This window comes from Diachasma alloeum, unplaced genomic scaffold (genome assembly GCF_001412515.2).
Source record: "Diachasma alloeum isolate Michigan unplaced genomic scaffold, Dall2.0 Dall_scaffold_00513, whole genome shotgun sequence".
In the NCBI taxonomy this organism is placed as follows: Eukaryota; Metazoa; Arthropoda; class Insecta; order Hymenoptera; family Braconidae; genus Diachasma; species Diachasma alloeum.
The window spans coordinates 417,530-431,175 of record NW_021680645.1 but is presented as its reverse complement, the minus strand read 5'-3'; the positions used below and the strand labels follow the sequence as shown (position 1 = coordinate 431,175).

General features: G+C 35.7%; 1 protein-coding gene and 1 long non-coding RNA gene across 4 annotated transcripts in view; one reads left to right on the top strand and one right to left on the bottom strand.

The window, feature by feature from the left end:
• Positions 1-4,286: 4,286 nt before the first annotated feature.
• The window catches only part of LOC107042734 (28S ribosomal protein S31, mitochondrial), a 15,380-nt gene continuing 6,020 nt past the window's right edge, over positions 4,287-13,646 (bottom strand). For all 3 annotated transcript variants that reach the window (XM_015263905.2, XM_015263906.2, XM_015263907.2), the window contains exons 6-8: positions 13,340-13,495; positions 12,930-13,156; positions 4,287-4,805 (exon numbers count right to left, since the gene is read on the bottom strand). In XM_015263905.2, the coding sequence (XP_015119391.1) occupies positions 4,528-4,805; positions 12,930-13,156; positions 13,340-13,495 (661 nt within the window). In that variant the 3' untranslated portion in view covers positions 4,287-4,527. The remainder of the gene's footprint in view (positions 4,806-12,929; positions 13,157-13,339; positions 13,496-13,646) is intronic.
• LOC107042736 lies at positions 9,887-10,931 on the top strand. Its single transcript, XR_001461180.1, has 3 exons — positions 9,887-10,011; positions 10,219-10,273; positions 10,706-10,931. It is a non-coding gene; the product is annotated as an uncharacterized LOC107042736 (long non-coding RNA).

Here is a 13,646-nt window from a genome sequence, read left to right as displayed (position 1 = left end):
TCGTAAGAGGAGAAATTGAATCTTCTGTAAGAGTGGAAATATTGATGGCATCCAACATCAATGTGGAGTTTTGGTGGTACGTACAGACGCAGACAAACGTGCGTACCACTCGTTCCTGCCAATACACAATGTTACGGTCTCAACTCCGCAAACTTACTGAATCTCACAGGAGATTCCGGATGAGAAGTTTCATATTGTTGATGCATATCTGCCAAATTTTCAAGTACCAGCCTTTTCTGCATAATTTTCTTCTCGTCATTGATTCTAACGGATACTTTATCTTCGATTCCTGGCATAATTCGACTGTTATTCTCGTAAAACGCGTGGACTTTCTCAATAGTTTCGGGTAATGATTTTCCTGCTTTTGCGACGGCCGAAGCCAATACTCCTCTCATTTCTCTCAATTTTTTCGCTCTCTGAGCCATGTGTCTCGTGGCTCCAAATTCTTCACTCACTTTCCGAGTATTCCATGACAATGGAGCGACTTTCAAAATTTGTAGACGTGTAGTGTATCCCTCTGTACTCTTAAATTTTTCTTTCAGGCCATTCAACATCTCTTCCAGCTCATCTTCTCGAGGAGAACGTGAATGTTCTACTGTTCTCCTGTTCACTTCATTGTCTGAATCTTCATCCACTGAGAAATCGTCAATTTCCATTATTGTTAGGAACAACTGAATGGAAAGAATTACCAGATCTCAATGAACTGTTTGTGATGTTACTGATAGAAATGTCCGCCACGAATGGTGTAAGATTTGAAGAATACCCGGAAGAATCATCGGAGCCTCCAGTCGCTGTTGAATCAGTAGATATCGGAGGGAAAACTTCGATGTGTGGATGAAAATTATCGGGTGATGAGCCAGGAATATAAGTGGCAGCGTTCTTTATACAGTTGATACACAGTCGTGCATTCACCGGCAAGGATGGAAATTTTTTCCGTAACGATTCCGAAATTACACGTAGACCTTTTCCAACGTGAGCTCTCTCTCCAAGAACGCACGTTGAACTAACACATCTCTCGGCATGGGGCATCTTATGAAAAAAATGAGTTGATCAGTCCTATGGATAGATTAATATTAGATTAATGAAGCCATCAACATGTAATTAGTAATGAAGACCATTGAATCTATTCCGACATTCTCATAAATGGTCCATTTATCTCAGAAAGGAGTGATTTCAGAAGAACATGTGGTGACTCCATATTTAGCGCTCAACAAGTCCACAACAACGACGGTATGTACTCATTCTTTCATGAATGTACTCGTGACTATGATAATTTATTATCCATTGAAAAATAAAAATAAACTCCTATTTTATAACTTCTCCACTGGCACATTACAGACAAATTACATACCTCGATTCAAACTGACGAACAACTGAAGGAGAATAACGATTCAGTCAGTTTTTGGAGGAAATTTAACACACTGAACAGAGAATGAGGGATGATGTGGCAGGAGCAAGAGTCTCAGGACAACTAATTAGATTCGTACTCATTGTAACCCTTGGAGGTTGTATGGAAACACGATTCCACGAAATCTGTAGTTTTTCAGACCGCTTACCTCTTCATCCCCCATGGCAGCGAATTATATTGTGTTGATAATTTGTCAAACATCGCAATCCGATTGAAAGTGTACGACAAATACAACGTCTTCTTCCAAGAACAATCAGACAACGTTTAATTTTCCTGGCTGCGTGTCGTATTATTTTTCATTTCTTTACGCTCATCAAGGGCGAGAGTTGACGCTGGCTGAGTCAATGATACAGTGGAAAAATTGGACACACGTGGGATTCGGACCCGACTGAACGAATTGCGAGTTCTTCGCCCTATTGACTGAGCTATTACAGGCTTTCGATTTCTATGACATTTTCATAACGACTTAAGAATTTATCAACATCGGTATTTAATTATGGACATCGCTGACATCACTATTCAAAATTTCTATCTGAAATTGGGGATTATTATTATTTATCAAGAAAAAAGAGAATCAATTGATTTTCGACTGGCCCCTATGTAACAGTGGAATTTGAAAAATTAAAACCTCTGAAACAGAGTCATTACTCGTCCTCACAGTACTGGCGTATTTTTTTAATAGTAGATGAAAAAACGAAAAAAATCGTTTTTTATTCATTAAAATCCGTCAATTAGTTCGCGAGATATGATTCTTTAAAAATTTGAGCTTTTGACACATGTTGTAGGCAAACAATTGATGTTGAATTGGTAGTTTCATGCTATATATTAGTTATCAAAATTCTCGAGAGTTTAAAAGATTTAGAATTTGATTAGGAAATAGTATATTTCGATACGATTGCGGGAAAGTGTTTTTGGGCTTGAGGGAGGTTTATAGCATGAGCCGAAGGCGAGTGATATAATCCCACGAGTCTAAAAACACTTTTTCCGCGCGTGTATTGAATCCTATTTTTCATCACAATGCGTGGGAAGTCGGGTTTTGCGCACGCGGAGCGTGCGTAAAATGTCACTTTACACACAGCGTGATGAAAAGGGCAATTATGGCATGCAATTGTGCGAATTTTCACTAGAATACGATGTGTTATTCGCTGTGAGATATTTTATGGCAAAATATTAGAAAACGCCCCTATCGCTCTATGAATGTGCGCAAGTCCCTGGAAAATTTCTCTTATAAAAGTTCCGCATTTCAATGAATATTGTCAATAACACGAAGTTATTTCTAAATTTTTAAAAATCAAAGGAAAGATATCTCATGATATTTTTCGCCATTGTTTACTGAGGATCCGATCAATTTCGGTTAATAATGACAGACTAATTACTATTTTCACTAAATTCTAGAGATTGAGGGTATTGCAGAAAACTCACTAAAACGATTTTCCGAATTTTTAATGACTCATTTCATTTTTGTTATCAACGGCGTTGAAGACGTTCCAAAAATTGATGACACTTTCGAGAGGTGTTCTGATCTACACTTGTGCGGAATTTTGCAATGTGCTAGAGACAGCTAATATGAATGACCTGTGTTGTGTCGCGTCCCTACCATAGTAACCCGCGGGCGCTAGTTTAGTTTTTTCATTTACCTTATCGACTGTCTTACCGACAGTTAGTACATACGTTGCAATTTCCATATTTTTCCAATCGTAATAAATTTAATATGATCTAGTTTCAAACACAAAATAATACTCAAGTATCCAACTCACAGCAACAATTTCATTTGATGCAATAGTTTTCAAGATATTGAAAAAAGAAAAAAATTTCGGAATCGCTGTATCTCCAAAACTACTGGACCGATTGAGATGAAATTTCGCCCTGATGTGCTCCCAAACAATACCAATTAGGGGAGGTAGGGGCAAAGCGGACCCTCTAAGCGAATCGTTTAGTTTTTTAAATTCTAATGAGTCAATGCACTTCACGTGGAGATCATAATCTCATTAGAATTGCAATTAAGATCTGTCATTAAATTAAAAAAAAAAATAATGTTGGGGCAAAGTGGACCCTCTGTTTTTTTAAAATTATTTTAATTTTCCGTTTGTCAGGAGTCATTGTCATGTTGTTCTACCGATTGGATAGAATGTAATCGCTGTCGATCAAAAACTCACATTTTTTGTTCACAATTAGATCCGCAGGAGCTCACACAAATTTATACTTACCCTCATTGCATATTTTTTTAGTCCAGGTAGTAAATTTCACTTTATAAAACGTATTAGAATAATTCCGCTTTGCCCCTACCTCCCCTATAAGCCAAAATTTCAAATTTTTATCTATGACTTTAGTCCTTTTTTGTGAAAATTTATAGAAAAATTCACAAAATTTTGCACGCACATACTGACGTACACACAGGTATTCTCTAAAAACATCATATCTCGACGTTTCATGACATTCTAAGACATTCAAAGCTTCCATTCGGAATTAAAAAATTTATCCACAAGTGTAACTCAATAATACTACTAACTAGTATTGCAAATTTCAGATGTGAGATCGCGTATAGGGAACCTCAAATTAACTCTCAGATGGAAAAATGAGAAAAACACCAATATTCAAAAAACTTGCTTTTCAGAATTCAACAATATTATGCTGTGGAGACAGCATCACACTAATTTATAAAGTTGAAGAAAATTTTCAAATTTTTTGAGTCAAAGAAATTAATTGGCGTATTGTACCATATTACCAAACTCGCAAATGAAAAAACATTTGATTAATAACCATTTCGAATCAATCAAACAAATAAACTTAGTAAAATTATATTTTGATCTTAAACAAAATTTTCCATTTTACGCCTGAAAAGGACTGCGCAGTTTCGTCCTAATAAAAAAAACTAGGATAATCTTTCGGATTATCTTTTTATTGATACCTCTAGAAATTTATTACGAAAATTCTAAAATTGAAAAAGGAGAAGTTATCTTCTGACACTGACGAACTCTCTGGCCATGACATGGTCCTCCATCTTGATGATATCCTCAAGCCTCTGAGATCTGATGTTTAATTTATCCAGAATTCCCAAGCATCGCATAATAATTATTCTTTATTCATTAAACCTGACTCTTTACAAATTAACAAATATCTCAAGCCTGAATCTGCTTCTGGGATTCCCCCTCTGGCAGAATGTCCTGGTCAATGGCCCCAATATCTTTCAACAACTGTTGTTTGTCACCGAAGTAGTTCTTGAACCACATTATGTGCTCTTTCTTCTCTTCCACCGTCATATATGGGTTTTTAGACAGACCAGTGCAGACTAGTTCCATGAAGTGGCGGATGGGTCCCTTCCTCGGACACCAGTCCTCTATATGCCTCCCTAGGAAGACATGCTCGGAGAAGTGAACGCTCTGCTCTGCTTCCATTCCTGAAATTCATCGAAATGAGATCATTTTATTTTCAATAAATTTCAAGAGACTATTTTTATAGAGAATTTATTTCCGACAACAGAGGTCTTTCAATAAATGATCCAGTTCTATTGTGAGCCAAAATATCCAACAATGTAATTATGAATAAATGAAGTGTGAGCACCGTACTACATTCCTGAAACAGAAAATCCTTAGAAAATGCCAGTTTTAGACATTTCATCCACATCGAGGAAGCCCAACATGATCTGCTCACACGTTGGACTTGCTGAATGATACAACGTCCTATCCGGCGTCTCCCTCCGAATCAGGTGTTTATGTCTCTTTCGGCTAGATCGCGGTTTTCGGACCCTTAACATAAACCAGTTTACGTCACACGGTCCACAAAGCATTTCTTGACGAATGTCAGTTTATAATCCGAGCCGAAGGCAAGGAAAATGCTTCGTGGATCTAATGATGAAATCTACTATTTGAGCTGTCTGGGTCGCCATTAATATTTCAAAGTCACTGAAATGCATTTCAACCAAAGTTAGTTCAAGGTGGGACTTGTATTCATAACCGCTTATTATATTGATGTCAATTCATCTTCCTTTCCTCATTTCCTTATTATTTCCGTCTATTACAATAATAATGAGTGGAAAACAAAATGTGCAAACATTTCCATAAGAGCATCATTTCCAATAAAATAAACTCCGTGAGAGATGACGACTTTACTCTTATATAAAGGGACTCAACTTCCCTTGTGCTCATTCGTATTTGAATAACTATCATATTTTCCGAGAAAGAAATAAAGAAAATTTCTCTGCATCATGAAGTTCCTTTCCATTTTCGTAATCATTGCCATGGCTCTAGCGACCGTTAGTGGGCAGCGTTGCCTAGGACGGGGAGTCCCTGTCGGTTGATCATATTTTTGACAATTTTATTAATATGTTTTGTGATATACTTTCCAATCTACTGTCAAGATTGAACTGCAAACATATACATGCAGCATTCATTTACATTCAGTTTCAAAAAGTAGATGAGACGAAGGAACATTCCAAATATTTCTGCTTGCAAGTCAACGTTAAATGTTCCAATCCGACGTGCAACGATGAATTAAATTTTAAATATAATTTATCTGATTTCAGTGCCAAGCTAATCGTCACTGTTGCTCATGGTTTTGCCGCAGGTTAAGATGCGCCTGTATGTGAAAATTTTCTCCCGCTGAGAGTCGCCCGACTGGAAACTCAAATCAGGCCGGGATAAGAGACTGATCAGTAAAAACTGCTTTTGATCAGTTTTGGATCAGAAATGTAACGCTTCTTTGGATCCATGCTTGATCAAAAGTCTAGGATTCGATCGTTCTGATCAGTATCGTGTCCGATACGGATGCAGTCGGGATTTGACTGATCAGAATAGAATCTAAATTCACTCAGTTACACTGGATCCAGATACTCTATTCAAAATCTTACCAGATCCTGATTTGAAAGTCTAATCGAGTAATTCTGATCAATTTTGCATGTAAAACTGATCTAGACCTAGGCCAACTGAGCAAAATTTCCACTCGGTACTTGATCGATTGATCGATAATTCACTGAGTAATTCATTGATCACTCAGAAAAAAGCCCGTTTTGTTCGTTGATTCATTGATTGGTCATTCATTGATTTTTTAATCATTGGTATTATATTCCTTTAGAGTTGGAGACACATCCAGGCGAAAGAGACACAAACGCCTGATTCGGGAGCAGATGCCAGACAGGACGTTATGTCATTCAGCAAGTCCAATGTATAAGAAGACCATCTTCGGCTTCCTCGATTTGGATGAAATACCTAAAAATGGAATTCTCCAAGGATTTTCCCAACTGTTCTGTACTCATTGTGAGTGGATGGATACAATAAAATATCTATATTCAAGCATATTCTTGAAATAATTATCAACTTCCTGATTCGAAGAGAAGAAGTTATTATAATCATCCCAGAAGTCGAATGCGGAATTTGTAGGATTCATCCAAATTTCTTAACTCTTAAAACTTCTTGTGACCTTTTTACTTTCGAACAACGATTTTGAGCGAAAAACCGAAAAATGGAAACATCTCGGCAACTTTGTACAGACGGGTATGCATATTTTGATTGATTGAGATAGAAGACATCGAAACTAATAATTTGAAAACCACTAAGGGCCTAGGATATTCCCCGTTATGGTAGCTCAGTGCCCTTAGAACCTATGAGTCCCAGGATCTCTACTGCAAATAAGGCTCAAGGCTGGGGCAAATATTACAGGGTGTTACGTATCTCTGTTCAGTTATCTGATCTCGATGTTTACATTTTTATCAAAAAACAATCGCAGTGATTGTTTTTTTCTTCCTTTCTACATGTAATATACTATTATACTCAGCCTTCATGGCGCTTTTGTATTTTTTTTACTTTTGTATGGGGTGGGGGAAGGGAACAAAATGTAAAAACCCGAGAGGGTATATATGCGAAAATAAAATAATATTTTGAAAAATAAGTGCATATAATATAGTTATTTTTACTAATGATTAAGCAATGTGCTTCCGAATAGTTATTTTCCACATCATTTCCTTCTATCGAATATAATTCATTGTCGATTTCATTTTATTAAATTGAATAAGATTTTTTTCAACTAATTTTATCAGATGTTCAACTTAATGGAATGTTATTATCATCATTATTCTTATTATCCCTTTGGTCTGTACAACCGGTAGTCTTTTTTACGGTTCTATCTCTCCCCTCAGCCCTCCGATAAAATGTTAATACAAAAGTTTTATATATGCATAATTGAATGCATTTGAAACATCAACGTTGAAGGAACCATCAGAAAGCTCACGGTCAGGAAAATTCATGAGAAATTCGAAATTTTCAACAATCATTATAAAAATCAAATCAACCAATATAGCTACCGTAACCATCTTATAACGTCGACTTAATGGCAATAAAACAAACATTTTAAGCTACGATTGAATTCATTTCAAGAAATTCAAAGATATCCCCAGAATTCTGATTTTCAAAAAATGGACAATTTTTGCAAATTTTCAAATAAATCAAAATAACGATTATAGCTATCGCCTTCATTGACGAATTCGTTCAGAAGGACATTAAAACAATTTTTTTAAGCTATCATTCAGTCAATGCTGAACATTTTTTTTAGTTATCGTGGGACAACGGATTTCCGAAAAAGTTAAAAAATGAATAAAAAATGATAAAAATGATAAAAATAGATTATTTCAATTCCAATTAATGGCGATTGATAGGGCTCAACTATATGTACATTTGAAAAAAAAGATACAATTCAATCCATTCATTAGCAAACAAAATAAAACTTTGTTACATACGTACACTCGTACACACGTATGTATGGGCGAGGTCTAAAAATGGCATTTTCGGACTTTTTGGATCATACTAGACCGATAACACTAAAAAAATCCAAAACTTCAATTTCAACGATTACAAAGCTGCCATTCGGAAGCGATCAGAAGAAGTTCCAAGTGAAACGTGGAGAAATCATAAAAATTACACATTCCATTTCCTGGGATGATTACACTAACTTCTTCCCTTCGAGTCAGGAAGTTAATCAATGTTTCAATAATATGCTTCAATATAGATACTTTATTGCATGTATCCTCTCAAATCGAGTACAGAACAGTTGAGAAAATCCGAGGAGGCATTCATTTGTGAAATCACTGTGTCACTCAAGAATAAAATCAAGTGAAATCAATCAAAGCCTGGGATTTCATCGATTCCAGGTAATTTCAATTGAAATCACTCGCAATCGATGAAATCTCATGAAATCAGCAACTTATGAGACCCTTTCAAATACATAAAAAAGAAAGAAACTTTCGACTTATTGGCGGTGTATTCTTCTACGTGTGCCCATTTACGTGTATTATTTTTATTTAAAATTTCTCGAACTTCAACTAATGAGTGTTCATGGTTATGTGACCATTGATCAATATCGCCAAACAATTTCCTCCCTGTAGTTACCAAGAAAGGTTTAGAAATAGATGGAAAGATATATAAAGAAGTTATTAAATGTTTCTAATCCCAAAGTCCGTTCACTACTGATCAGAGTGGAGAGTTCATTTCGTTTAGTTGAATGTATGAAATGTATGTTGTTCTCTATTGTATTGAATCAATCGATATTTTATCGAATTAATGAAAAAAAAAATTGATTCTCATAGCTTCATTTGGATGGTTTCATCCTTATGGTAACTCGCATTCTTGTGCCTTCTTGTCTTAATAATGCATTAATATGCATTTCTTTCCCTCCGGGTTCTATCCCAATTTTCTCCTACTCTATTCCTCTCTCCTCCACTAAATAGATGAAATCAAAAATTTCAAATCACTTGAAATCGCCTGAAATCGCGCAATCACCAAAAAAATACGAGGCAATCACATAAAATCAATGATTGCATGAAATCATGGAAATGTCCCTGAAATCATGTGAAATCAACAATCACTGTGTCACAGAATTTCCAAATGAATGGTCCCTTGAGAAAGTCGTAGGAAAATGCCATTGGATTTAGGTATTTCATCCACATTGAGGAAGTCCAAGATGGTCTTCTCATACATTAAACTTGCTGAATGACACACCGTCCTGTCCAGCGTCTCTCCTGAATCAGAGCTTCATGTCTCTTTCGGCTAGATCACGGTTATCGGGCCCGTAACTGAAACCGTTTACATCACACGGTCCACAAAGCATTTTTCGTCGAATGTGAGTTTATAATCTGAGCCGATTGGCAGGAAAATGCTTCGTGGATCTAATGATGAAATCTACTATTTGAGCTGTCTGGGTCGCCATTAATATTTCAAAGTCACTGAAATCCATCTCAACCAAAATCAGTTCAAGGTGGGACTTGTATTCACAACCGCTTACTATATTGATGTCAATTTATCTTCCTTTCCTCATTTCTTTATTATTCCCGTCTGTTACAATAACAATGAGCGGCAAAAAATATGTGCAAACATTTTCATAAAAGGAGCTTCATTTCCAAAAAGAAAATAAACTCCGTGAGAGATGACGACTTTGCTCTTATATAAAGGGACTCGAATTCCCTCATCCTCATTCGTATTTGAACAACTCTATCATATCTTCCGAGGAATAAGTGAAGAAAATTTCTCCGCATCATGAAGTTCCTTTCCATTTTCGTAGTCATTGCTATGGCTCTAGCAGCTGTTAGTGGACAGCGTTGCCTAGGACGAGGACAATATGTGGGTTGATCATATTTTTGACAACTTTATTAATATGTTTTATGATATACTTCCTAATCTACTGTCGCGATTGAACTGCATTCAGTTTCGAAAAGTAGATGAGTCGAAGGAACATTCCAACTATTTATTCTCGGAACGCACTGTTGAATTTTCCAATACGACGTGCGATGATGAATTAATTTTTTAATATAATTTGTGTGATTTCAGTGCGGAGGATATATTCCGTGTTGCTCAAGCTTTTGCCGCAGGGGAAGATGCGCCTGTATGTGAAAATTTTCTTCCGCTGCAAGTAACCCGAGTGGAAGCTCAAATCAGGCTGGGATAAGAGACCGATCAGTAAAAACTACTTTTGATCAGTTTTGGATAAGAAATGTAACGCTTCTTTAGATCCATGCTTGATCAAAATTCAAGGATTCGATCGTTCTGATGAGTATCGGGTGCGATACGGATTCAGTCGGGATTTGACTGATCGAAATAGAATCTAAATTCACGCAGTTACACTGGATCCAGATACTCTATTCAGGATCTTACCAGATCCTGATCCAAAAGTCTAATCGAGTAGTTCTGACCAATTTTGCATATAAAACTGATCTAGACCTAGGCCAACTGAGCAAAATATCCACTCGGGAGTGATCGATTGATCGACAATTCACTGAGTAATTCATTTTTAATCATTCGTATTATTTTTCTCCAGAGTTGGAGGTACATCCAGGCGAAAGAGACACAAATGCCTGCTTCGGGAGGAGATGCCGGACAGGACGTGTGTCAGTCAGCAAGTCCAATGTATGAGGAGACCTTCTTCGGCTTCCTCGATTTGGACGATTTTTATACCTAAAAATTGCATTTTCCAAGGATTTTCCTAACTAATCTGTACTCATTTGAAGTGGATGGATACAATAAAATATCTATATTCAAGCATATTATTGAAATAATTATCAACTTAAAGGGAAGAAGTTATTGTCAGGTTTCTGAAAATGGAATAGGAAATTTTCAATGATTTCTCCTCGCTTTGTGACACTTAGACCTTCTTCTGACCTTTTTGCTTTCGAACAAAGATTTTGAGAAACCAACTGAAAAATAAAAATATCTCGGAAACTTTGCACGAACGGGTAAGCATATTTTGATTGATTGAGGTAGAAGACATCGAAACTAATACTTCGGAAGAAAAATATTGTAATCGGTTGGATTGCTTTCGAGATGTTTGCGAAAAACGATTTAGAAACAACTGGCGATTTTTCCCAAATGTCATTATTAATTGAATAAACAGGTCAATTTCTGGACGGGAGTTAGTTTCTGGACTATTCCAACTTGCATTGAATATTCCATAAATAAAATGAAAATTGCACTGATTATTTCACCTTTCAATAATATTACTCGTGCATAATCATGTGATCAATTATCTTTTCTATTGATCGACATTTAATAAATAAAAGAAATATGGTCCAGTCGTCCAGAAATTAGGGGTTTCGGCTGTATTCAACTATTTTGTTAATTTAATTATTCTGTTTTGTTGTTTTGACTTCAAATAATTTTTTTCTGCCAATTAAAACATTCTTGAAGGTATGGAAGCCATCATATCCCCATTTAGGTGATTCTTTTGTTTTAGATCCTACCACGAAACTCGAATTTCCCTTAACCGTCTAGCCATTGCTCTACCTATAATCTGACAAAATTTGAATTTTTTTTTTACTTATTTTAGTCCTTTAATTGTTCGATATTCTAAAAATTGACCACCAGGTGGGCAGGCGCACATATATAAATGGTCCTCAAATTTCGTGTATTTTACGTCTCAGACCATTTTACATAATTTCCAAGCAAACTTAGAAAACCTAAACATATAATGATTTCAATGCTTCCATTCGTAAGCAAAAAACTTTAAGGCCCGGGTGTACTATCTTTTGAGCGTTATCTGGATGTTTTTTTTCATCTTTCGTCATCTGAAATAATCCACTAAGTCCTGCATCATGTAGAAGTTTTGAAAAATTATGAATGAATAATCAAAAAAAAAGTAGAAAAAATTCTTAATTATTTCAAAGAGCATTTTTAATTTATATTCAGAATAAGTTGAATAACAAGAAATTGAAAAATGTATCTGATTTACGGTGACAAATGGCGGCCTGTCACCAAATATCATGCAGGGGGAAGACTGATTTCATAAATCGTTTCCCACATTGCACAGAGACTTTTATTACGGAAAAGGCTCTTTGAAAAAAGTTGTAATATTTTGAAGAATTTTTTAATCACAGTTTTATCACATAAAAATGGCAGATGACTACATACCACTGTTGAAAATTGAGCCAGCTGTCACTTTCCACGAGGAGTTGGTGTTTTGTTATCCAAATGACAGCTAATAGATAATTTACCACAGTGAATCAGATATTTGTCATTTCCACTTTTTTCAACTCATTCTGAATTTCAATTAAAAACGTTCTTTGAAAAAGTTCAGAATTTTTTCTATTTTTTTAAAATCATTTTATCATAATTTTTAGGAATTTCTACATGATGTACCACTCAACTGACAATTTTGGATTACGAAAGNGAAAATTGAGCCAGCTGTCACTTTCCACGAGGAGTTGGTGTTTTGTTATCCAAATGACAGCTAATAGATAATTTACCACAGTGAATCAGATATTTGTCATTTCCACTTTTTTCAACTCATTCTGAATTTCAATTAAAAACGTTCTTTGAAAAAGTTCAGAATTTTTTCTATTTTTTTAAAATCATTTTATCATAATTTTTAGGAATTTCTACATGATGTACCACTCAACTGACAATTTTGGATTACGAAAGATGAAAAAAATCCAGATAACATTCGGAAGATAGTACACCCGGGCCTTAAAGTTAATTTTTTATCACGCGATAATGAAATCGTTGATGAATTATTTTGAGTTTGAATTTTAATTAAATTTGGTTCATACCTTGTTCATTGTCAATAGGGAACTTCCAAAGAATTCCTCGTTGTGTCCACTGGATCAATTCCTCGAAATAGTTTTCAGGAGGATGAGATATCATTAGTTTCAATTCTTGCTTTTCCAATGCCTCCCAGGTATTTAATTTCGTGGTAATTGCATCGATTGAGGAAGAGGTACCACCGAGGATACCGAAGGGCTTGCCAGCATATAAATCAGCGACTACTTCCCTTCGTCTGAAATAAGTTGAAAATAGATTGAATCGATCTATTTTTATTCAGTCATTGTGTCTCTTCATTATATCTCCTGATAATTGTATTGTATCTGTTGATAATTAATAGCGTTGAATAGTCAACGCTGAAAAGATAATGTCTAAAATCTTTGAGAGTCCAGAGAAAATATTTTGAGGGAACACTCACGCTCGAGCTGCGAATCTCTCGATATCCTGACCTGCACCTCTGGGCTGGAATTTGTGGGCCAATTCTCGGATTTTTTCGGCTCTCGCGAAGGGAAGAACGTCTTCTTCCGAGAGTTGCTTCGGAGTTCTATCGATTTTCATGGCTGCGAGCAATTCACTGGACAAAGAAAATTTGGAAATGATTTCGAAAATTTTTCTTGAATTTTTCAACTCTAAAAAATTCATCATAAAATGTTTTTTGTGGAGAATTTATTTGGCTGCAAGAAATAACTGATGACGATTCACACCTGAATCCACTAGTTCCTGAG